The sequence below is a fragment of the Nycticebus coucang genome, chromosome 16 (genome assembly GCF_027406575.1).
Source record: "Nycticebus coucang isolate mNycCou1 chromosome 16, mNycCou1.pri, whole genome shotgun sequence".
Lineage (NCBI taxonomy): Eukaryota > Metazoa > Chordata > Mammalia > Primates > Lorisidae > Nycticebus > Nycticebus coucang.
The window spans coordinates 63,146,774-63,169,097 of record NC_069795.1 but is presented as its reverse complement, the minus strand read 5'-3'; the positions used below and the strand labels follow the sequence as shown (position 1 = coordinate 63,169,097).

Sequence of the window (22,324 nt, the reverse complement as noted above, 5' to 3'; positions counted from 1 at the left end):
ATATCATTAAATATCAGTTTTTCCACGAATATCCTTTTTTACTCAGTTCATAATTTCACATTGCATTTATTTCATCTCCTCCAGTCTATGACATTTCCTCAGCCTTATCTTTTATGATTTTGACTTTTTTTTTTTTTTTGAGACAGAGTCTCACTATGTCACCCTCAGTAGAGTGCTGTGGCATCGCAGCTCACAGCAACCTCAAACTCTTAGGTTTAAGCGATTCTCTTGTCTCAACCTCCCAAGTAGCTGGGACTACAGGCACCCGCCACAACACCTGGCTATTTTTTGGTTGTAGTTGTCATTGTTGTTCGGCAGGCCCAGGGTGTATACACTGCCAGTTTTTGTGTATGTGGCTGGCACCCTAGCTGCTGAGCTATAGGCGCCGAGCCGATATATTTTTTTTTTTTTTATTGTTTGGGATTCATTAAGGGAACAAAGAATTAGGTTACACTGATTGCATTTGTTAGATAAAGTCTCTCTTATAATTGTGTCCCACCCCCAAGAGGTGTGCCATACACCATGACCCTACAGCACCCTCCTTCCTCCCCTCCCTTGCTCCCTTATTCCCCTACCCTTACCCTTGTATTAGCTCATCTACTGCCTTCATATTAGAATTAAGTACATTGGATTCTTGCTTCTCCATTCTTGTGATGCTTTACTAAGAAGAATGTGTTCCACCTCCATCCAGGCTAATACAAAAGATGTAAAGTCTCCATCTTTTTTAATGGCTGAATAGTGTTTCTTGGTACACATATACCACAGCTTGTTAATCCATTCCTGGATTGGTGGACATTTAGGCTATTTCCATGTTTTGGCGATTGTAAATAGAGCTGTGATAAACAGTCTAGTGCAAGTGTCCTTATGATAAAAGGATTTTTCTGGGTAGATGTCTAGTAATGGGACTGCAGTATCCAATGGGAGTTTGAGTTCTTTGAGGATTCTTTATACTTCTTTCCAAAAAGGTCATATTAGTTTGCAGTCCCACCAACAGTGCAAAAATATTCCCTTCTCTCCACATCCATGCCAGCATCTGCAGCTTTGAGACTTTGTGATGTGGGCCATTCTCACTAGGCTCACGATAGTTTTGATTTGCATTTCTCTGATGATTAGGGACGAGTATTTTTTCATGTTTGTTAGCCATTTGTTCATCTTCTTTAGAGAAGGTTTTAGTCATGTCTCTTGCCCAGTGATATATGGGATTATCGGGTCTTTTTTTGTTGATTAATGTGAGTTCTCTATAGATCCTAGTTATTATGCTTTTATCTGATTCATAATATGCAAATATCTTTTCCAATTCTGAAGTTTGTCTGTTTGCTTTGGTTGTTGTTTCCTTAGGTGTACAGAAATTTTCCAGTTTAATTAAGTCCCATTTGTGAGAAAGTTCTCTGAATGCTGAGGAAACAATCATAATTCAGACCCTGTTGGGTTGGAATCTTAAAGCTCTCAAGAATCCTTCAGGGGGTACCCCCTGACTCTAGTTCCCATGGGGTGTGGGAATCCCTCAGCCTATCCCAAGAGCAGAGTTCTGATCCTGGCAGGCAGAATTAAGACTGCCGTGCTTTAGGCCCCTGCTAAGACCTTCTCACAACAGTCCCACAATGGTAGCACCCTGGCCTGGGAGACCTTCTCAGTATGGCTGCCTTGTCAGCCACCAAACCTATGGCAAATCCATTCCACCGGTATTCAAATCTGGTTGCTGTAGACTATTCAAGTCTGCCCACTCTTCTAAGCTTTTGAGTCAATGTGCAGCTTCCTGTAACAACTGGAAACTTTGGAAAGGCTTCCTCCTGTCCTGGACCTTGTAGGGGGCCAGTCAATCCCAGTATAGGTTGCAATCACTTACCTAATTTGTCAGATTTCCACTGCTCTGGATCATATCCAGCTCACCACCTCCTCACTGTACTCCCACAACTCTGGGTAAGGTCCCTGTGCCAGGTAGGGCTGGGTTCCGTCTTTTTCCCCAGTTGTTGTAGGAAAGCTCAGGGGAACAATCCTTCTGGTCCACCATCTTAGATGAAATTGATGATCTTGACATTTTTTAAGAGAACTGGTTAGATATTCTGTAGAATGTCTCTCAATTTGAGTTTTTTGATGTTTTTTTCCTGCTTTGATTGAGATTATATATTTTTTGTAAGAATGATGTAAGAAGCTATACTGTACCCTTTTCCATATATTCATTAAGGAGGAAGGACATAATTGTTGATGTTAGCCTGAGTTAGTTGGTTAGGTTGTGTCTGCTGGGTTTGTTTATTGTAAAGCTGCCACTTTTCTTCCTTCATATCTTGTGGGAGAAAATTGTGAAACTATGTAAATATCTTGTTTCTTCTTAAACTGTCGCCTGTTAATTTTAGCATTCTTTGATGGATCTTGCCTGCAACAGTTATTAATGTGTTATTTGTCTAATGGTGATTTTGTATATTCCTCATTTCTTCTATATTTATTCTGAAATTCTTCTCTTAAGAACTATCCCTTTTCCTGTATTTATTTCCGTATTCATTTATTTATATAATTATTTACTTAACTCAGTATGGGTTCATTGGTATTTATTTTATTCTATAGGTTGGGTCATAACCTAGTTTTATTGTTGTTTACTTTGTTATTCACATTTTTCCGACTTTGATCAGAGCTTTAGGTTGACTCCTCTGCCCTTTCAACATGCTTCCATCTTTTTTTGAGTACCTCCTTTTTTTCTGGCCCCACAGGATAATTGAGGCTCATCTTGTGTTTTACCTGTCCTAGCCCTAGAATCAACCACTTTTGCTTGGAACCTTGCTTCCATTTATTGGAGAATGGTCTTTAGAAATCAAGATCTGGGCACTAGGTATGCTCACTGTTAAAGGGGTGTTATTGTTTCTAGGCCCTCTCAGCAGACAGAGCTAGGAAATACATGCATATATATTAACCCACATATAAACACATTAGATTTATTTCTGTGTTTACCTATCTGTATACCTATTAAAATCCACAAATTCATACTGATACCTCCAATTCCAGTACATAAACACAAAGGTCATGTTATTCTTCCTCCTTTCCTTATTTGGAACTTAGTTCTCTCTCTATTTCTCTCTCTCAGTGTATAACAATTGTGAATTCATAATGATATTTTCTTTTTTTATTAAATCATAGCTGTATACATTAATGCAGTCATGGGGTACAATGTGCTGGTTTTATATACAATTTGAAATATTTTCATCAAAGTGGTTAACGTAGCCTTCACTGCATTTTCTTAGTTATTGTGTTAAGGCATTTATATTCTACACTTAGTAAATTTAACATGTTCCCTTGTAAAATGCACCATGGTGTGGTCCCACCAATTACCCTCCCTCCACCCTTCCTCCTCTCCTTTCTCCCCTCCCTTTCCTCTTTCCCTTTCTTCTTGGGCTATAATTGGATTATATCTTTCATATGAAAGCTATAAATTTGTTTCATAGTAGGGCATTCTTGAGATACTTTCCTAAGAAGAATATATTCTAGCTCCATCCGCGTAAACATGAAAGAGGTAAAGTCTCCATCTTTTTTAAGGCTGCATAATATTTCATGGTGTATATATACGACAATTTATTAATCCATTCATGTGTCAGTGGGCACTTGGGCTTCTTTCATGACTTAGCAAGTATGAATTGGGCTGCAATAAACATTCTGGTGCAAATATCTTTGTTATAAAGTGATTTTTGGTCTTCTGGATATATACCTAATAGAGGAATTGTAGGATCAAATGGCAGGTCTATTTTTAGATCCCTAAGCGATCTCCAAACATCTTTCCAAAAGGAACATATTAGTTTGCATTCCCACCAGCAGTGTAGAAGTGTTCCCTTTTCTCCACATCCACGTCAACATATCTGGTTTTGGGATTTTGTGATATGGGCTAATCTTACTGGAGTTAGATGATATCTCAAAGTGGTTTTGATTTGCATTTCTCTGATGATTAAGGATGATGAGCATTTTTTCGTGTGTTTGTAGGCCATGCACCTATCTTCTTCAGAGAAGTTTATTTTCAAGTCCCTTGCCCATCTTGCGATGGGATCACTTGTTCTTTTCTTGCTAATATGTTTGAGTTCTCCATAATGATATTTTCAATGATAATCCAATGCCATAGTTTTCCGTGTACCTTTTTTTTTTCTTTCTCATTTGTAACTTCTTTCTCTGACAGTAAGAACCCTGGCTATCACTATCTACATAATACTTATTGGTTCAGTCCCATACCACTATGGAAAACAGTGTACTAACTAAAGCACAATATTTATACAGTTATTTTTGTACAGTATTCAGTCAAAATATTGTTTTCCAAAGTTACTGAGGTCAGTTCTTTTCTTCCTCTCTTCCTTAAGTGTGATCATAATTCATGTGAAATGTAGTTAGTGAACCTCTGTCTGGATTTCCCTAGGGCGTGTGGGTATAACTGAGACTGATAAGGATTTACCTAGCAGAATGCTTGGGCTTTTACACAGACTTGTTTGGAGAAGGACAGTCCTCTGGTAAAGGTCACAAGAGTAGTAGGGCCTTCTGGGCTTGTTATCTCGGTCCCAGTCCACACTCCTAGCGTGGTTCTAAAGCAGTGGTTCTCAACCTTCCTAATGCCGCGGTCCTTTAATACAGTTCCTATGAGTCACAACCCACAGGTTGAGAACTGCTATAGCCTAAAGCTGCCCCTAGTGATGAAATGCGGATACTCAGGAGCCTAGATAAGGATGAAAAGGAGGAAAATGCCTAGCTAGATAACTGGAAGCTCTTGTCAGCAACCTCAAAATCTTTCACTAGTACAAAACCTACAGAAATAGCTCCGTAGAGTAGTTGTAGGAAGACTTGAAAGAATCTGCTTTTAGGAGTTACTGTTGCCCAGGTACCTTTAATTCCTATAATTCTTTGCTCTTTGACTTTGGATTTTATTTGTTCCTCTGAACAATCTCTAAACGTCTCATTTGAGCTGTTATTGAATAGGAGACTTTATGAGAGAAACAATACAAACTCTCTTATCAAAACACAAGTTCAGGTGCAGCACTATTCAGGCATCTTTCCTACATATTTGTCAGGTCTCTTTGTTTTATCAAAAACATCTGTATTTTGTATAGAAACTTTCTGCTTCCAGCCTATCCTATTTTCTCTTTGATCTTGCCTTGAAATCTCTTGGGGAGATTCAGCAATCCACCTGTCTATGCTAATTAGCAGAAACAACAAGGGATTAACTTTGAAATTCCTATATTATTTGGAAAATGGCCTTGTTAATTCTCATCCTATTTCAAAATACATTTTTGTTTTCTTAATAAGATTAGAAAGTCTGTGATCTTTCCTGCTTGTGAAAGCTGAAGGGAACAATGAAAGATGGGTAATACTAACCTATATCTTTGTTGTCTGGGGCAAGGTTTTGGTTTGCTTATTTGGTCGGTTTTTCCTATTACAGAGTAGGATAGTAATGACCCAAGGAGGCATTGTTAAAGTTACGCTTATGACATAGTGCCTTCCAAAAGTCCACCTCAAACTAAACTAAGAAAATGTGGAGATACTATATATGGTAAAGAAGCCTATATTTTTTTCCTGAGGATGATGAAAACTATAGTTAAATACCTCATTTATAGAATATGATTCCTTTCCAAAGATCTTAGTTTTATCAAGACTGCCCACACACTACTGAAACAAAACCATTTCTGAGCTGACAGATTGCAACCCTCCACTTAGCAATGTTGTTTTATGTTTGGAGAGGGAAATGAAGAAAAAAACCTCTTTATAAATGAAACTGCAGAGAAAGAGAAATGCTAAGCACACCTATGAAGAATATTAGGATTCATGTAACTCTTCTCTCTCTGTTTATTGCCAAGGACAATGTATGGGATACATTTTAGGAGGCGTTTGAAGCATTATTATATTTTATGTATGCAATGCTACAGATAAATTTTTCATCTAAAGTTGTATTAGTTTTAGTGAGGAGGTTATTTATTTTGTTATTATGTTCTTTCTTCTCTCACCCCACCAGTAACCTCGATTTCCCATTCTCACAGAGAGGGCAGTGACGGCCAACCAGAGTACTGGACTGGTGTTGTGCTTTTTCAAGTGCTATGAAGCCTTTTTTGACCCTAGAGGTTCTTATTTTTAACATGTAGGGTGTTGTCTTTTGAAAAATATAGCAATTAAATTTTGCTTTTAAAAACTGACAAAAGGATGGTCTAGCAGACAAAATGTTTTTCATGAATAGAAAGCATACCCACATACACATACACAGCATTCATGACTCTGCACCTCTGTCAGTGTTTATTTTATACACACACACTTTGTGTAGAGAAATAGAAACAAAAATTACTGTTAGAAATTAAGAGTAATGAGATTGTTTCCTATTTGACCTTAAATTTGGGATGATGGTGAGATTTAAAGGAAATAAAATTTGTAAAATTCATAAGCAACTACAGAAATGTAGATTGTGGGGTGGTGAACATAATCAGTGGGTTGGGTGCCAGCCACATGCACTGGGGCTGGCGGGTTCCAACCTGGCCTGGGCCAGCTAAAACAGCAATGACAACTTCAGCAAAAAAATAGCCAGGCATTCTGGTGGACACCTGTAGTCCCAGCTACTTGGGAGGCTGAGCCAAGAGTTTGAGGTTGCTGTGAACTGTGATGTTACGGCACTCTACCAGGTGACAGCTTGAGACTCTGTCTCAAAAAAAAAGAAGTTTTGGTAATACAATTTAATAAAATGCTTACTAAATCTTTAAAAATTGAGGAAAGGGTCTTTGGTACAAATGAAGCCCATCCTCTAAAATTTTACAGAGTAGAACATGTTTTCTCCTAAACACTAGACATTTCATGTGAATACTTACAATGATCTGGAGAGCCATGTGGGTGAGGAACAAATGCCATCCCATCATTGTCTTCTGTCAGACTACCCTAGAGGTAAACCAAACATTTTTCTGATGAGGTAAACAGTGTTGTTGGCATAGTTTGTGTGTCTGTAGAGAAGGTTGGAGAAGGCGGGGGCAAGGTTGGAGAAGGCAAGGCTGGGGGAAGAAGATCTGAAAGGGAAATAAACAGGAGGTGATGGGAGCGATGGGTGACATGAGATCACAAGAACTAGACCAGGCCGGGTGGGAAAGGAGCCCTGTCCTAAGGAGTAGTCAGGTTATATGCTGCATGATAGTCATTTTTCTTTAAAAGAGCCCACCCAGAGAGTTTTATTCATCTGTCTCAAGAACAAAAGCAAAACGAAAAAAAAAAACAGAATTTGTTATAAGGTGAGACCTAAGCAACTGCTTCCAGAAATTCTTGTACATCTAGAGTAAAACGGAATAACCATTTGATAATTACAGCAATATTATTGATTGAAACTTTTTAGCAGAATTAAGAAGAATTTACAAAACATCCTTATGTTAGTGATCCATGTTGACACAATTATGGGTAAAATGATATAATATTTGATGTCTGTAACAGAAAAATAAGTTTGTTGGGGAAGAGATGAAACTAGTTTCACAAAATGTTGATAATTTTGGAAGCTAATCTATTTTTAGGTGTGTTTGTTAAATTTCTGAAGTAAGAGTCTTAAAAACAATGTTTAAAAGAGGAAGAAAAAACTTGTAAATACAGAAATAAAATGAGCATCCCATCTTCTAGGGTGTCACAGAAGTAGCTTTGGGTCCCTAGCCAGCGGTAGCATTTTGCATAGCAGTGGCCTTCAAAGTCAAGCCCTCTGTGGGGTTTCTAAGGAACTCAGCAGCAAACTAGTCTTAGCACTGTGTTCTGGGAACTGAATGTTTTTCCTCTAATGTAATTAGTTATAGGAGTATATATGGTTGGGGGATATAGGGCTGCCAGCATTTCCTCTCTTTTCTTTGGGGCAAGATTATGAAAATCAGGAATAGAATAGGTCACAGGGTACTGGTTTTCCATGGCAAAATTCAGTGCTTCTCCTTACTACTGAAGATTGATTTTGCCATAAAGATCCTACTCTCTAGGCCCACGTACTCTCAGTGTCTGTGGAGTATTTTGCCCAGCTCTAGTAGTTCCCCCCAGAAGACAAAAGAAGTCGGGGATTATCGCTTCCCTTTGTAACAATAGGCTTTCTTTTCCTTTTGGCCTGGGAACATCAAGGTGTCACTTGGGCCTGGGAGGGAGTGGCGCTTTCTTTCTGACACTCCACCCTTGGCCAACTCCTCTAGGCCGCTAGTTGTACCACAGTTAGTTCCATTCAGTAAAAATGAATTGTAAACTTGTTGACATTTTTGTCCTCTTTACAATTCATTGTTTATTTTTCTGTGACAGAGAATTTTGATGCAATTATCACTGAGCTTTCTGACAAAAGAGAAATAGCTAAGGAATTTTGATGAGTTACCCACTTCATTAATCAGAACAAGCATCTCTAGTGACAGGGTTAGAATTACAATGAAGATTAGATAGCAAATTGCTGTTCCATCTGATGTCAATCATTCCCAGTGACAGCAGTGTGATTACACTTCAGGGAAGAGCTTTTCTTGCCAACAGAACAAGGGCAGCTACAGTGCAGATAATAAATTTAGCAGGGCAAGCTGTCATCTCTTCGGTGGAACCCTTAACAACCAAATTTTGTAATGTCTTGTGGAAGATTTTGAGGGGAGGAAACCATTTCACCTTAAAACTTTCTAAATTTTACCTTGTAGTATTTGATTTTAGAAATTATTATAGATACATACATACTTAGAAATAGTTCTTCACATGGTGATTTTCTTCATTTTGTTAACCTCTATCAAGCCTTAATTATCACTATACCTATGGTAAAGAGAAAAATCTACCAGAAATAAAATCATGGTGCAAAAATAAATGAACTAGGAAAGAAATGAAGTCAGAATAGTTACCTGGCTGGTTAATACTTTTAAGTTCTCTTGGCTCAAAAGAGAAAAAGTAAGCCTCCAACCCAGTTATGGTTTTTAATAATGGTTCTTGTTTCAAAGAGCAAAAAGACAGAGCGCTATTGTAGTTCCAGAATGTAGAGCTGAAGAGGAGAAGCAGGCCTGGGAGCCACAGGGGGTGGGAGGAATAGAGAGAATAAATAGATCATGTCTGTGGAAGTGTGCCACTTCTCAGCCCTTCTAAATAAAAACAGAGAGCTAGCATCTTCTTCCAGAACAGATAGGACTAAGAATATATTCCTTTCTCATATATTTTCTTCCAAACACATTTATGGGACTCTTATTTACCTGAATGATGTTTGCTATGCATCAAGAAAAACTACACAGCTATCAATGTCTCAACTCAAAATTTTCCCCTCTAAGTTCAGATATGTTTCACCCAGTGCTTTTCTACCATGGATGGTAAGTTATGTATGGTGTTTTCTTTCATTATAAAAGGAGCAAAAAATTTGCCCTTCCTTTTTAGGAGAGACTTTTTGCCTAATACATCAGAGTTATCAGCATGCCTGATGCCTTAGGTGTACCACTAACACTTTACTTTGTGAATTTAGCTATTATCCCTTCCTCCACTTGAAGTCTTAGCTTGATAAATCAAGATAAATCATAGTAATATCTATAATCCCTATTTTGTAATGATGGTCTAAAAATAAATAAGCTAGTACAGGTAGGGTGCTTTAAACTCTACAAAGAGAAATGTAGAAATTCTAGGACACTATTAATAGTATTATTATTGTTAAAGTAGATTATGTTTGTAATATTTCATCATTAGAAATAATCTAGAAAAATTAGAGATAGCTATGCATAGAATATCTCACCAAAACATTCGAGAAGAATCTCTTACATGAATCTGGTAAATAGACACAGGATATTTTCTTTTGGCTGTGGCACACGAGTTGACACCACTTTTTCCTAAGCCATATTTTGTGGAGCAGGTAAATAATGGAAAAAGCATCCCCCCTACACCTGGCAGCTGTGTGTCTCCTTGTTATGACTGAAGACTTAACTAATACTCAGGATGTCTCTTCTTCGTTCTTCTTCCCTCCCTTCCTTTCTTCACTCTTTCCTTTCAGAGATCTTAGGTGAAGGTCTAGAATAATGGAAAGGATAAAAGGGCTTTTTAAAACTCACCATCGTTTCTCTGAATGAGAAATTACATTAAAGAATATTGTGTGGTTTGTATAGGCAGGAATATAACTGATATTCTTTCTGGCCAAATGGGCTATTGCTAAGAATTCTAGCCTATTCTTCTTTATGCTGTTGGTCTTTTTATTTAGATATCCTCTCTCAATATAACCTCTCAAAAGTAAAGATTATATCTTAAATGATTATGTTCGGTGTTCCCAAATTCAAATACAGTGGTGGATGCTTAATAAATGTTGAAAATGGTGAAATTTAAGTAAATTTTTACAGAGAAGAAAACAGTAAATAGGGCTGACCCTGAGAAAGCTGGCAAGTCCTCGAAGCTGGCTGTCAGGCCTCCCCCATACTTCCATGAAGTCACTTCCTGTGTGGTTACATTCTGCTTTTGTGCTCCCACAGCCTGTGCAACCCTTAGATTTGACACTCCCAGGTGTGCATCCCATTCCCTCCTCTCAGGTGACTCTCGGTAATGGAAGTCAGTAAACCAGAGATTATGGCAGAGCATTGACGAATGTTCTGACATAAGAAAGCACTGCTGCTCTGGGAACACAGTGGATATAGGCTTACACTTGTGGAGAGGGGTTGGTCATAGGAGGGCTTCTGAGGAAGGTGACTCCTAAAGTACTAGTCAGGCACAGAGAGAGCAGAAAAGGAGGACAGAGAAATTAGTACAATCACAGCCAAGTGTGAAACAGCATGGTTAGTGTTAAGGCTGAAAGCTGAAAGTAATTTGATCTGGAAGGAATATAAAGTTTGCTGAGAAGATAAAAGATCTATAGGACTAGGTCTCAGCTATTTTCTTCAACTAGGATTATGAGTAAAGTTCTACTCTGGGGACATTGTTAGGGTCAGTAGACTTTGTCTAATTTGCTGTCAGTTGCATATAGTGGAAGAATGCAGGCAACCTGAATAGCTAGTCTCTCAAGACTCACCGATGCCCTGGTGCGGTCCATAGTAGCCCAGCTGAATTTTTTGTTTTTAGGTCCTCATAGCATCTCCCATGCTTATTTGTGTAGGACATTAGTGGTATCACTAACAGGAATGAATTAAGTGGTTGCTACTTTAAGCTCCAAGACAGCCTGGCAGGGGAGGTCTAATTGGAAACAAGTCTTTCAACCTTACCAAACAATCCCTTTAGTTCATGTCTTAGGTATAAGGTGTTATTCCAGCTCCCCACAGGACATGTGCCTTACAGTGAAAGTTACGTATTTTAGTTTAAGTCGTGGGGCTGAGAATGCCTCAGTTGTATGACTTGAATATTTCTTGTCACTATTAGCATAGAGGAATTGTGCTTTGTCTGTTCCCTTCCATCAAGACAACATTTTCTAGATTTGTTTAAAAAAAAGTGAGAAGAGGTGGTGCCTGTGGCTCAAAGGAACAGGGCGTTGGCCCCATATAACAGAGGTGGTGGGTTCAAACCCAGCCCTGGCCAAAAACTGCCAAAAAAAAAAAAAAGGTGAAAGGAAAATCTGAGGAAAGGGCTCTCAGTATTAGGTATTAGAAACACCAGCAAGCAGAGAGAGGGAAGGAGGGAGGGGGACGTGGCCTTGGTGTGTGCCACACCTTTTGGGGGCAAGACATGATTGCAAGAGGGACTTTACCTAACAAATGCAATCCGTGTAACCTGGCTTATTGTACCCTCAATGAATCCCCAACAATAAAAAAATAAAAAATAAAAAAAGAAAGAAAGAAAGAAACACCAGCGCTGACATGTGGTGATTTTCTAAATGTTTCCTCTGCAGTGTCAAAAACGCTATTTCTCTGCCTGGCACAAGCTGATTCTTGATCACAGGATTAAGCTGGGAAAAGCTGGGACCCTGTGTGACTGGAAGATTCAACTGAAGGTTCTGCGGGCCTGGAGGGACTACACCAGATCCCAGAAGTTGAAGCAGGAGACTAAAGCCTTGGAAAATGACCTTAGAGAAAAAAACAGGTAGGATTATATTTGCTATAGTTATTTAAAAGTACTTTTTTTTCTTTTTTTTTTGAGACAGAGTCTCACTTTATCGCCCTTGGTAGAGTGCTTTGGCGTCACAGCTCACAGCAACCTCCAACTCCTGGGTTTGGGCGATTCTCTTGCCTCAGCCTCCTGAATAGCTGGCACTACAGGCGCCCGCCACAAAGTCCAGCTATTTTTTGTTGCAGTTTGACAGGGGCTGGGCTTGAACCGCCACCCTCGGTATGTGGGGCTGGTGCCCTACCCACTGAGCCACAGGCGCTGCCCAGAAGCACTTATGTTTTCTAGTACATTTCCCTTCTGAAGAATCCTGAAATATACTGTAAACATGCTGTTGTCTGGAATCATCTTATCCATTTATGAAATAAGGTAATCACAGTTTTTCTGTGTTACATCTCATACTAGAAAATTTTAACTGAAAATCATAGACAAAGTTATTTGGTTAAAATATACTAATATACATGATTTTCTTTCTTTAAAGAAAACAAATACAAGGTTTTTCCCTTGCCTTCTGGTATAGCACTATACACAATTCAAAGAGAGAATGTGGTTTATATGCCAATAATTCTCATTGATAGAAACCACTGCCTGCACATAGAATGTTAATGAAGGACACAGAGAACATCCACCTGGGAGGGCTGATCTGCCAAGAGCGATTCCTCCCGCCATGCTGTCTTTTGTTCCACACCTTATTTAGAGGTTTCTGACATCTTTATACCAGCTCCCTCTTATACTTGTGAATGACACAAACTTTTGTCTTCAAATGAAGCTTGCTTTATTCCATCATCTTAAAATTAAATACATTTCTTTTTCTCATTTCCAAGTTTAACTTTGCATTCTTGAATCAAAATCATAGATGTAGAAAAAAGCATTTGTTTATTTGGGGGAGGAGGATTCCTGTTCTTGTGTGTAATCACTTCTCTCCTGGCAATTCTAGCGCTCATTCAAGGTGAAAAATTGAATGAATGGGGGGTATTGTTCTGCAGAAGGGTGTGGTACTCCCTGGAGCTGCACGCTGTGACAGCACCAGGCCCTGGAGACTGATGCCTGGGTCCAGTCCTCAGAGAACTCACAGGTGTATGTGAAAACAAGAATTAGATAGTACAGGTGTTGAATATTATTATGAACTGAGTATTACATTCCCATTTGCTGCTGAGAACATGGCAGAAGAAGGTGGTGCTGTGGCCAAAGAGGCTCCTAAAGAGTGCCAGGAAAGCCTTTATCAAGAAGATGTGGGCTCTGCACAGTAGATAGGATGTTACCAGGTGGAGGTGGGGAGGTGGAGGTGATGGCATGAAGTATAGCCATGGGGATTGGCTGGAGATCATCAAGCAGGTGTTTGTCAAGCTCATCAATTTCTAAAAGGCCTCGAGTGCCAAGACAGGAATTTAGATATTCTTTGGTAAATAAAGAGGAATTCTTGAAGGTTTTAAGTAGGAGGGCAACCTAGTCAATTTTTCTGTCCTACAGTATGCTGGGAGAAATCTTCAGTGAAAAAAAAAAGGCCAATATCGAAAATTCTCCTATAGTTTTGTTTCTGAAATCACAGGACCTAGAGATTGATATCAGGAATTGGGATGATAGCTCACTGAAGAAGGAATAGCTGGCAGGATGTGTTGGATAAAGAAGGAAAGTGGAAGCAATGCGAGTGAGGGCATAAAGTAAGTGGAAATTAAGATGTTGAAGTTAAAAGTGGCCTCTGAGATTTACATTCTAGAAGAAACTTGTGTAAGAAAAATCTGGAGAATTTAAGATTCCATTCCAATTAAACTGTTTAAATATAAAAGCACTAAATGGGGATTTCATAATAGTATGATGTGCCAATTTTTTTTAAAAAGATCTCAGAACTTTTTGTCCCATAGCTGTGAATTATTTTCAGGTATCTATTTTTAAATACTCAACTTTTTTAAACTGCCAGAGTTAGAAAATATTTAACTTATAATAATTTTTTTTTACTATAAGCCTTTAGAGAAAAAAAAAATCTAGAGCAAGAAAGCATCTCAAAGATTGTGTGTCTGATTCAGTTCTTCCTTTTACAGATGATAAAAGAAGGCCCAGAGACAATAAGTGACTCTCTCAAGGTCACGGAGCTAAGAGAAGCTGGACCAGAACTATAGCCTTATCTCTTTGATGATGAGTCAGATACTTTTTCCTACACTTCACTACTCCTCTGTTAAAACAAATAGCATCTAGGTCATGGCTTCCTAAGACAGCCATGTTTTTCAGTTATATGGCAATTTACTTTCTGTTGGTGCAGATGGAAAATAAGAGTGGCAGTTAACAAATGACAAGTCATGCTAGAAACATAGGAGGAAAAAGCAGTTATTAAAAACAAACTTTCTTTGTTCCTACAAATCCCTGTCTCTCTGTACTTTGTTCCAGAGATCGTTTTAGGAAAAACGATCTTTGTACTTTGTTTGTACTTTTGATCTCTCTTTGTACTTTGTTCCAGAGATCGTTTTAGGAAACTATGTTAGGTGATTTTATTTTAAAATGATCAGGATATTAAAGGTGGCGAAAAAGCGCCAAGGTAGCTACTACAAGCAGAAACCAAGAAATTTCATGGGCTTGAGGGGGTCAGGAGAGCCAGCACCTTCTTCACTGTGCTCATCAGAGTTTCTCCCATTGCCTCAGTGGACGCTGAAAAATATACTTGTCGAAAAAGAAGCGAGTCAGTGATGAAGGAAGAACTCAGTTGCTTCCTCTCCTGTGACTTACTTGATAATGTTTTCAAGTATTCTTTCTAAATAGTGAGCTCAGGGGATGGAGATAACATTTATTATAATGATTTACTCACTATAGAAACTTAACTCTTTCCTAGGTTGACAAAACATGGTGATAGTGTGGCCCCTTCACCGTTGAAATCATTTGTTAGATGTCAGCTGTGACCTCACCCTCCAGCTGCTGCATCCACATTTGTTTTGCCGCCTGGGGTTTCCACTCACTGGCCCAGTGCCCCATTCAGGGACCAGCCTTGTGGGCTTTTTTCTTTCTCTCTCCTTTCTTTTCTTTCCACCTTCTCTTTGGAGCATCAACAAATCCCTTTCTTCTTATTGTTTATAATTTAGCAACCATCTTTTCTTATTGAGCCTGTGCTCAGCCTCACCTTCACTCCAAGGATTTATCATTTATTTCTTCTAAAAAGGTATCTTGCTTTCCCTAATAGGAATTGTAATCACTCTATTTTTGTCTATTTTTTTTAAGGAGTTAAAATGGAGTTACAAAAATTACAATACAACATTGTGATAAACTTTTAATATTAACAAATATTTCTAAACTCTGTGGATTTACTTACATAGGTAATGCAACGATATTCTAGTAGACACATTACATTAGATTCTTTGCTTACGGTGGTGTTGAAATTTGGTGTTTTCTACTTCCTTAGCATCTTTACTTTTGAAAGTTGGTTCCAGATCTTCTACTCTCTTCCTTCCTCGCAGAATTCATGGCCAGCCCTAGAAAATTAGGAAACAGCAGAGTTTGTTTCCAAAGTCCTCTGCCAGCCCTTCCTGAGCCCTTCATCCCTGATTTCTTAGTTTTTTTCCTCTTGCCCTCTCTGCACCAGTGCTATGGTCCTTTCCTTGAACATGGTTTTACCCCTTCCCTCTGGCCCACAAGCCCCTCACTCTTCATTACTGTAATCCTCAATTGATAGGTTATCAATTTCCTTTAAAGAAATTTGGGGATTTGAGAGTATTGTGGCAGGCCAGTGAAAAACCTGGCCCGGCCCTATGGCGTTCCTCAAACCATGTCATTCATTTATTCTCATTCATTCATTCTGTTTAAAGGGATAAATTCATTCAGTCAACCAGCTTTACTGATGCTTATGGTCTACTGGACCCTCTTCTAAGTACTAGGAATGGGGAAAAAAGGTATTAAACATTCTTGCCTTTTAGGAGTTTTCAATCTAAATAGGGAAGTTAAAGATTGTATCGAAATATTAAAAATAATTGCAACAGAAGACACCATTAGATAAAAACTTAGGAGTGACAGAGATTTGGCTATCATGCATTATAATCCCCCAAGGAGCTTTTTATAAACGGGAGTTCCTAGGCCCCATCCCTGACAGAGGCAGAATGCAGTTAAGTAGAAGAGGGAGTTTTTCAGTCTGAGGGAAAACTGGTGAACTAGTACACAGGCAGGCTTGTGTGGGAACAGTCGGGGGAATGTTCCCAGCTTGCCCAGAGGTGCGGAGGGGAAGTGAGACTGAATTGAAAATAGACTGTCAGATATTCCCATTTCCAGTACCCCTGATTTCAGCGTTCTTTTGGGCAGTCATTTATGGCATGCATCTGTTAATCATGCTCAATTGTCCTTCCCTCTGAGCTCGCCTGAGTATGCAGGTGAGCAGCCAGAAGCTGCGTAGCATCTACAGCTAGTAAAGCTCCTGATAGCTCTATCAGACAACCAGGAGGGCCAGATTTGCATTGTCTGGCTCACTTTAAAACTTTTTAAACAGAATTGTCTCATCTTCCACCTTTTCCCTGGGGACTACCAGGTGTATTATTGAAAGCATGAGTTTATTCATGTCTATTCCTGCTGAACTGGATCATCCCCAATGCAACTGTTCCTGTCTCCGCTTTTTTATATTCTGCATCAGGTTTCAGCACTCAATAGATCCCTAGTTTGTGGTTACTTATCATCGCTCATTCCCTTTTCAAAAACAAGACACTCTTTATATATCTAGTAATCTTGTCCTAAGAGCCTTATTATCTTATGTGTGAGCTTGTTCTATATTTTTGTTTAATCAGATTCTCAAATTTTCTTACAGGACAGGCAATAAAGTAGGGCTTATCAACATCATTTTTGAGGATGAGTCTGTGGCTTAGAAACTTTCAGTTGCTTATCCAGTGTCCCATATCCAGTTAAGTGTTCAGATGTCTGGGTTCTAGAATATGCACCATCATTGAGTGTTGATGGCCTGAGGTGTTGATCCTAAGCAGCAAGGTTCATACTTAAATTCCTATTTAAATTGTTTGCATTTTATATTCCCAGGTCTGCAGAGACAACCTTACTCTACATACATGTATATAATTGTGATGATCAATTTATTTATTCTTGCTGGAAATTTCCTAATTTCAGCTTTGGAGCATTTTGGGAGAGGCTGTTTTTCAGAAGGGAAATTTTATGTCTTTAATTTTATGATGATCTGGACATTATATCTGAAACCATTTGCTGAGGGTACCCAAGTAAACTCCATGTGACTACGATGTTAAGAAATTTAAATCGTTTTTCACTTCCACATTTTTCACTTATGTGGAAATTACCACTCCGCTGAAGTGAACGTCAAGGGAGCAGGAGTAGAACCAGCCTTGTCTCTGGATTCCTAACTTCTGTGCTCTGCTCTTCCACCTGATTCCACAAATACAGATATTTTAACTATTTTCAGACCCCCTCCCCCCACACATGCCCATTATAGCATGGACTTTAGGCACTATAGTGAACATGCATTCTCTTACTTTCTTGGTCTTGTTATATTTACAGAAATATTTTTCTCTTTGCCTTTTCATAGTGTCCACATAATCTCCTCTCTGACAGTCAAAACCCAGTGCTGCTTTTGGCTGTTTATGCTGTAAAAACATGAAATTAATATATAAGGTAAATTTCACACTCCTCCTTCCTGAGCAGATTGGTGTAAATCAAATTTCACATTAATCAGACAGAGCAACATATATCTTCTATCCTGTGGAAGTTTATGACTTTTGCTTACTTGAATGTTAAAGGGTTGTTCATTCACTCTTTATACACTGATATTTTTGGAGCGTTGTTTTTATCTGTGCTGCCACATAATTTAATATTCTTATTCTCAAATTTATATTTCAAGGTTATTTAGTCTCCTATTAGATACATAATTTATTTCCTTGAAAACAAAATGTTATATATAAATATGATCACCCATATTATACTTTTATTACAAAAGCCATCAATAAGCCTGTCAATGAATATTTATGGAATACTTATCAATGCATTAGCAGGGAGCAATTAAATAAAATGAAATATACTGTTGGCAGGTTGCTTATTTCTTAAAGAAATATAGAACAGATTAGGACAGAAATATCTAAGTGCATCTCTGGTAGTAAAGTAAATATTGTTTGATGAAATTTTGTTTCTACTTTATATACTTTTATTTCACGTACACATATACATACATAAGCTTGTGTATTGAGTCACAGTATAACATTTTTTCTTGGTGAAGGTGGCAGTCAAAAAAGGTTTAAAAGTCACAAAAATGTTTACAAACTGTAGAAACATTCTCCTGACTCTCTAAGAACTTTACGATTTTCTTGATATGACCCCAAAGTGTCCATGAGGAGTTTTAAGCACTATATATGTTTAACAGAAATAGGTGTTACAGAGAAATTATACAAGTCCCCTTTACAAGGTAAAATGAAGTATGTGTCTAATATTAGATTTTAAAACTCAAAACTGATCTCTGATGCCACATAACTAGTTCTAAGCTCACAACCCACTTCTTCAGGGGTAATAACCATCCACTTACAGACAGATCTCAGAGACCTCTATGCTTGAATTCCCAAGTGGCTGCAACCAAAGTGTCTCCTAATGGAGGTTCCCACTGGAAAGGGACTGTGGCTGGCAGTGACACCACTCCTAGCTCCACTCAGTCCTGCCCCCTATTATTTATAATGTTTCCATGTTTCCAGGGATCAGCCGGAGCTCTTCCTTGGGAAGGTAGATGATGAATAAGTTCCAGGAGAGCAAGTACCTTGCCTCTGTTTTTCATGTGTGTCCAATGTTTAGCAAGTATCTGCTCTAGGCACTCATGGTTGTAAACTGGCCCTTCTCTTCAGCATTCCTTTCCCTGACTCTATCCTTTCACAAGATCTACCCTCATGGTTTTACTTTAACTTTTTAAGTCTTACCTTTAATTACTGACAATTCACTTGTTAAACTGTATAGTTTTGTTCTTTTCTCTTTCTCCCAAACCTCTGCCTTTCTTAGATTTTGTGCATGGCTGAATCTCTCTCAATTATGCATTTATCTTTTACAAGTCATTATTTATATACCTATTATTTTTGCTTCTTCCCCTCCAAAAGCTGTCAGAAAGTATTTTATGGTAATCAAAAAGTTTACTATATCTTTGTGACATGATAGAACAGAGCGGATACTCTTCTCTTTTTCGAGGTAATGTCTTGAGCTGCCAATGCCATCTATGAGGAGAACCTTTATACTGGGGAATTTGTAAAGCCATTCCATTTATCTTAATATAAAAGGATAAGCTGGAGCTAAATGGGCACATTACTGAGACTACTTTGGATTTGTGCTTTATTCATATTATTCATAAAATGTAAACAGCTTCTTTAGTTTAATGGAAATGCTTTGTTACTTAGAAAACAACAACTGGCCATTGAGCACAACCGCAAACAAGTTCTCCAGCACTGCTTTACAGAATGGCGGCATTGGCATGGTGCAGAGCTGCTACAGAGAGAGCTGGCTCAAGCAAAGGAGGAAACTAGAAAGAAAATGGATGAGCTGCTGAAGGCAGCATCACTAGGGAAACTCAGTGCAAACGGGTCATCAGGCATCAGTCTACCTGAGGAGGCAACAGCCGTGGTGGCTCCACTGGTAAGAAATGGAGAGAAATGCACTGTTTTTTCCTTTGTTTGACCATCCTGCTTCTTAAGCACTTGCATTTGAGCTTTGCACTCTGATAGCTAGTATAAATCAGCCATTGTCAGAATGCCTCATCTAGACTATCACAGAGCTGCTACTGTGTACAAAATTTACCTTTCAGGCAGTGTCTCTTTTCTTGAACAGAATCTCCTTTGTATAATCACATATGAACTTTGGAAGTTAGTAGAGATATAATACAGAGAGGGGACTTAAAACATCCAGGTGAAATGCTCCTTTGGGAACAGGGTGATAAAGCACTGTTTACAACCCTTGAACTCCTCTGTTTTGATCTTTGGGCATTTCTTAACTTGTGACATTTAGAATTTTAAAATATTTGTTTTTCTAATAAGAAAAGTCACATTTAATAATTTGAACAATTCGGTAGGAAAAAAAATCACACAGAAAAAAAAAAAGCCTATAATTCTATCATCTGTAGATAACCACAAATAGAATGTTCAAGTACAGGGTGGCCATAAAGTTCGTGTACAATTTAAAATTGCACACGATTTTAAATTGCACACGAACTTTATGGCTGCCTTGTATAACCATAGTCTTTTTTCTTTTCAAGCATATGCAAATTTGTCTCCTTTAATATTATATTTAGCTTTTAAATTTTCTTTAGTCAGATCATTGAGGAAATCTAGTCTATTGTAATTCAGGAAAAGGAAGGCCATGAGTTTTTCTTTTTAATACTGATGTAATTATTCTGTTTTTCTAAAAAAAAGTTTCTAGCATTTTTCAAATAACATGAGAAATTTCTGTATCACTACATGTACTTCTGCACCAGTAGTTCTCAACTGAGAGTATATCTCAAAATCAGACCTACTAAATCAGAATTTCTGGGTGTGCTGGTACTTGTATTTTTTAAAATTTCCACAGGTGAACCTAAGACATATCCCCTGGTTAAGGGCTACCATTCTGTGCCATCATTTTGTAATGACTACGTGATATTCTTTAATGAAGCATAAATCAGAATCTGTTTAACTCCTCTATTGCTGGAATTTAAGTTGTTTCTAGTTTGCGATTATTGTAAACAATGTTCAGTGAACATCCTACTAGCTAAATCTTTGTACACATCCATGATGCTTTACTTAAACATAGAATTCATGTTCTATTTTCATCTTAATGTTGCTTCAATATTTGCATTTCCTTGATTAGTAGTGAAGTTAGACATTTTTATGTTGGATATATAGTCACGAGCAGAATAATGATATTCTGGTCAATGGCTACGTGTTTGGTGGTTCTGTAAGATTATAACGGAGTTGAAAAATTCCTGTCACCTAGTGATTTCTTGATGATCCTGACCCTGTGTAGGCCTAGGCTGATGTGTATATTTGTATCTTAGTTCTTAACAAAAAAAGCTTAAAATTTTTAAAAGAACCCACAAAACATTCTAAAAATAAAAAACTTAATGAATCTAAATCTAAAGAAAAATATTTTTGTACAGCTATACCCTCATTGTATTTGTGTTTTAAACTAAGTGTTACCACAAGAGTCAACGAGTTAAAAAAAATTTTTTTTTAAGTTTATTAAGTAAAAATGCTACAGTAAGCTAAGATTAATGCATTATTGAAGAAAAAATATTCTAAAATTTAAAATGAAACCTGATGGCTCAGTGCCCATAGCACAATGATTACAGTGCCGGCCACAACCCGAGGCTGGTAGGTTCGAACCCAGCCCTGGCCTGCTAAACAACAATGTTAACTACAACAAAAAAATAGCTGGGCATTGTGGCAGGTGCCTGTAGTCCCGGCTACTAGGGAGGCTGAGGCAAGAGAATTGCTTGAGCCCAAGACTTTGAGGTTGCTGTGAGCTATGATGTCACAGCACTCCACTGAGGGCAACAAAGTGATAATCTGTCTCAAAAAATAAAATAAGGGGCGGTGCCTGTGGCTCAAAGGAGTAGGGCGCCAGCCCCATATGCCAGAGGTGGCAGGTTCAAGCCCAGCCCCAGCCAAAAACTGCAAAAATAAATAAATAAATAAAGTTGCAAATTAAAAGTAATTAAAAAAATAATAATAATAAAATGAAACCTGAGCTTATAGTGTTTATAAACACTGCAGTAGTGTATGGTAATGTCTTAGCCCTATACCGTTTTTTAAAATCTTTTATGCTGTATTTTTACTGAACCTTTTCTATGTTTAGATATGCTTAGATACACAAATACTTAGCACTGTGTCACAGTTGCCTGTAGTATTCAGTACAGTAACATGCTGTCCAGGTTTGTAGCCTGGGAGCAACAGGCCACACCACATAGCCAAGGTATGTAGTACGCTATACCACGTGTATAGGTACATGCTATGATGTTGGCACAATGACAGAATTACCTAATAATGCATTTCTCAGAATATATCCCTGTTATTAAGCAATGCATGACTGTATGTATATCTGTACAGTAGAACCTCCATAGTAGACCCCCTCCTTGAGCTGACTTCATTTTCATAGACCAGAAATGTACCACATGTATGTATCAGTACAGCAGGCCTAGTTCTTTATGTTGATCACCTCTGTATGTCCAGCAGTTTGTTACAGTCTCTTGGGTAGTCAACTTACAGAGGTTCTACTGTGGATATAAAAAGATAAATACAGGTATATTGTATATATATGACTTGTCTCTTTATGCCCTTTATCCATTTATCTTTTTGATTACAGATCTTTTTCTTATTATAGGAGCTCTTTATATTTTTAAGACTATTGATTCTTTTATTATTACACATGTTGCAAACTT

At 38.1% G+C, this 22,324-nt stretch overlaps 1 protein-coding gene across 3 annotated transcripts in view; it reads left to right on the top strand.

The window, feature by feature from the left end:
• CCDC191 (coiled-coil domain containing 191) overlaps positions 1-22,324 on the top strand; it is an 87,444-nt gene that overhangs the window by 25,795 nt on the left and 39,325 nt on the right. For all 3 annotated transcript variants that reach the window (XM_053565589.1, XM_053565591.1, XM_053565590.1), the window contains exons 8-9: positions 11,750-11,940; positions 19,314-19,548. In XM_053565589.1, the coding sequence (XP_053421564.1) occupies positions 11,750-11,940; positions 19,314-19,548 (426 nt within the window). The remainder of the gene's footprint in view (positions 1-11,749; positions 11,941-19,313; positions 19,549-22,324) is intronic.